At 53.2% G+C, this 2,466-nt stretch overlaps 1 protein-coding gene across 12 annotated transcripts in view; it reads left to right on the plus strand.

The window, feature by feature from the left end:
- MYO9B (myosin IXB) overlaps positions 1-2,466 on the plus strand; it is a 132,452-nt gene that overhangs the window by 92,086 nt on the left and 37,900 nt on the right. For 5 of the 12 annotated variants that reach the window (XM_037728757.1, XM_037728747.1, XM_037728751.1 and 2 more), the window contains exons 14-15: positions 334-415; positions 1,763-1,852. In XM_037728757.1, the coding sequence (XP_037584685.1) occupies positions 334-415; positions 1,763-1,852 (172 nt within the window). The remainder of the gene's footprint in view (positions 1-333; positions 416-1,762; positions 1,853-2,466) is intronic. The other 7 variants (XM_037728758.1, XM_017501214.2, XM_037728756.1 and 4 more) reach the window with 3 other exon arrangements.

The raw sequence follows: 2,466 nt of genomic DNA on the forward strand, positions 1-2,466 counted from the left end.
GTAATCCCAGCACTTTGGGAGGCCAAGGTGGGCGGATCACCTGAGGTCAGGAGTTCAAGACCAGCCTGGCCAACATGGTGAAACCCTGTCTCTACTAAAAATGCAAAACTCAGCCGGGCACAGTGGCCTGTAGTGCAAGCTACTCAGGAGGCTGAGACAGGAGAATCGTGTGAACTTGGGAGGTGGAGGTTGCAGTGAGCCGAGATCACATCACTGCGTTCCAGCCTGAGTGACAGAGCGAGACTCCGTCTCAAATAAATAAATAAAATGGGTTAAAATGGTTGCGGCCTCTGCAGGAGGCCATCCCTACCACCATCCGCTCTGTGTCCCCAGCAGGTATGAGCAGCCCTGGTACCCGAAGTCACGCGGAAGAGCTGCCAAGAGGAGCCAACACCCCTTCGGAAAAACTTTACCGGTGAGCAAGACCCTGATTCGTCCAAACTGAAATGGTTAGGCAGCAGCATTGCTTCAAATAACTCAGGGGTTTCTACGTTCTAAAGCCAGGTTAAGGTTGCTGCGAATATCTGAATCAGTCACTGAGTGGCCGTTTGAACCAGAAAGACCCAGGACCAAGCAGCACTGGATGGTTCTGCTTTTCTGGACACAGAATAGCAGGCCTCGGTGCATGATGCGCTTCAGGGAGATGGGAGGGGGCTCAGTTTACAAAGGATCCATTTTATGGCCTAGGGTGGGCACTCGGAGGTGGGGCCCAGGCATTGCTGGTGGTACAGAGACGGGCTTGATTGATCGGAGAGTTCCTCCCCCATCCTGCCCAGGACGCCCTGAAAGTAGTTCTGCCAAGTTACTTCATTTACAGACAGAAACATACCCTCCGGTGTTGCGCATGAGATGACACGGGGTCTTCTGTGGACCCTAGCAATGACCACGGGCCCTGCGCGCACCCAAGCATGTGCCAGCACCAGGGCAGAAAAGTGAGCAGGCTAGCCGGACATGATGGTGCACACCCGTAATCCAGCACTTTGGGAGGCCAAGGCAGGCAGATCACCTGAGATCAGGAGTTCAAGACCAGGCTGGCCAACATGGCAAAACATCGTCTACTAAAAATACAAAAACTAGCCAGGCAGGGTGGCGGGTGCCTGTAATCCCAGCTACTGGAGAGGCTGAGGCAAGAGAATCACTTGAACCCGGGAGGCAGAGGTTTCAATAAGCCGAGATCAGATCACACCACTGTACTCCAGCCTGGCTGACAGAGCGAGACGCTGTCTCAAAAAAAAAAAAAAAAGTTTTTAGAATTGCCTTTTTCACCCAAAATGGGACATAAGAAAGGAGAATGCACTCCTCTGTTTTTTTTTAAACCCCCAAGTTCCCAACAGCTAGAAAGCTTCCATTCCAGTGATATAATCACAGCTCACTGCAGCCTCGACCTCCGGGGCTCAAGCAGTCCTCCCATCTCAGCCTCCAAGTAGCTGGAACCACAGGCACAAGCCACCACGCCTGGCTGGTTTTTTCTTTTATAAAGATGGGGTCTGATTATGTTGCCCAGGCTAGTCTTGAACTCCTGGCCTCAAGCCATCCTCCCACCTCAGCCTCCCAAAGTGATGGAATTACAGGCACGAGCCTCCACACCCAGTCCTCGTTTTTTTTTTTTTTTTTTTTTTTCTCCTTGCCTCCCTTACCCTAAAGACAAAGTGACTTCTGACCTGCAGTAGCAGAAGCAGCATCCGTCTCCCCAGGGCCTGGCCACAGGGCTGCGGGTCCCACCCCAGGAACATGTTAAGTTTATACAGATTCTCCCTTTCAGCTGCTCAATGCTAGATTTCTCATTTGACGGCTCTGAGGAGTTCGATATTAACGCTTTTGAGGACATCATTGCTTTCTATGAAAGCAAGAAGTAAGTGCAGAAAGGCTTTGATCCTGAGGCCAGCGAGGCACAGAGAGGAGCCATCTTCCCCAGGCGCTCAGTGCTGCGTCCAAGGCACAGACAGAGAGGACCTGCCATTCAGGGAATGCCAGGGCCCTCGGGGGACGCTCCCGCCAGATTTGCAGATTTAGCCGGGTCGGAGGGCTGGGGATGGGCCAAAGTCAAGGGCCGCGTTCCAAGCCATGGCCGCTGCACTGACCACCCTGGGTGTGGAAGCCACTCGAGTGTAGAGGTGATGGGTGACCCCTCTGTTGCCTTTGCTCTGCCTCCCTGGAAGGCTGGGGAGAGCAGGTAAGTGGGGCCGTGCGGGCACTTGGCATGGTGCATGGAGCACAGGGGCTGGGGTTGGGTCCCTCCAGGCCACCTGCCCAGAGCTAAAACATGTGCTTTGAACCACTGTCAGCAGGGCATGGTGCCACGTGCCTGTCATCCCAGCGCTTTGGGAGGCCGAGGCGGGAGGATCGCTTGAGGCCAGGAGTTTGAAACCAGCCTGGGCAACATAGCAAGACCCCACCCCTACAAGAAAAAATAAGTAAAATGTCTGGAATAAGAAATTCAAAAAAACCAACAACAACAACAAAAAA

The sequence above is a fragment of the Cebus imitator genome, unplaced genomic scaffold (genome assembly GCF_001604975.1).
Source record: "Cebus imitator isolate Cc_AM_T3 unplaced genomic scaffold, Cebus_imitator-1.0 Scaffold280, whole genome shotgun sequence".
In the NCBI taxonomy this organism is placed as follows: domain Eukaryota; kingdom Metazoa; phylum Chordata; class Mammalia; order Primates; family Cebidae; genus Cebus; species Cebus imitator.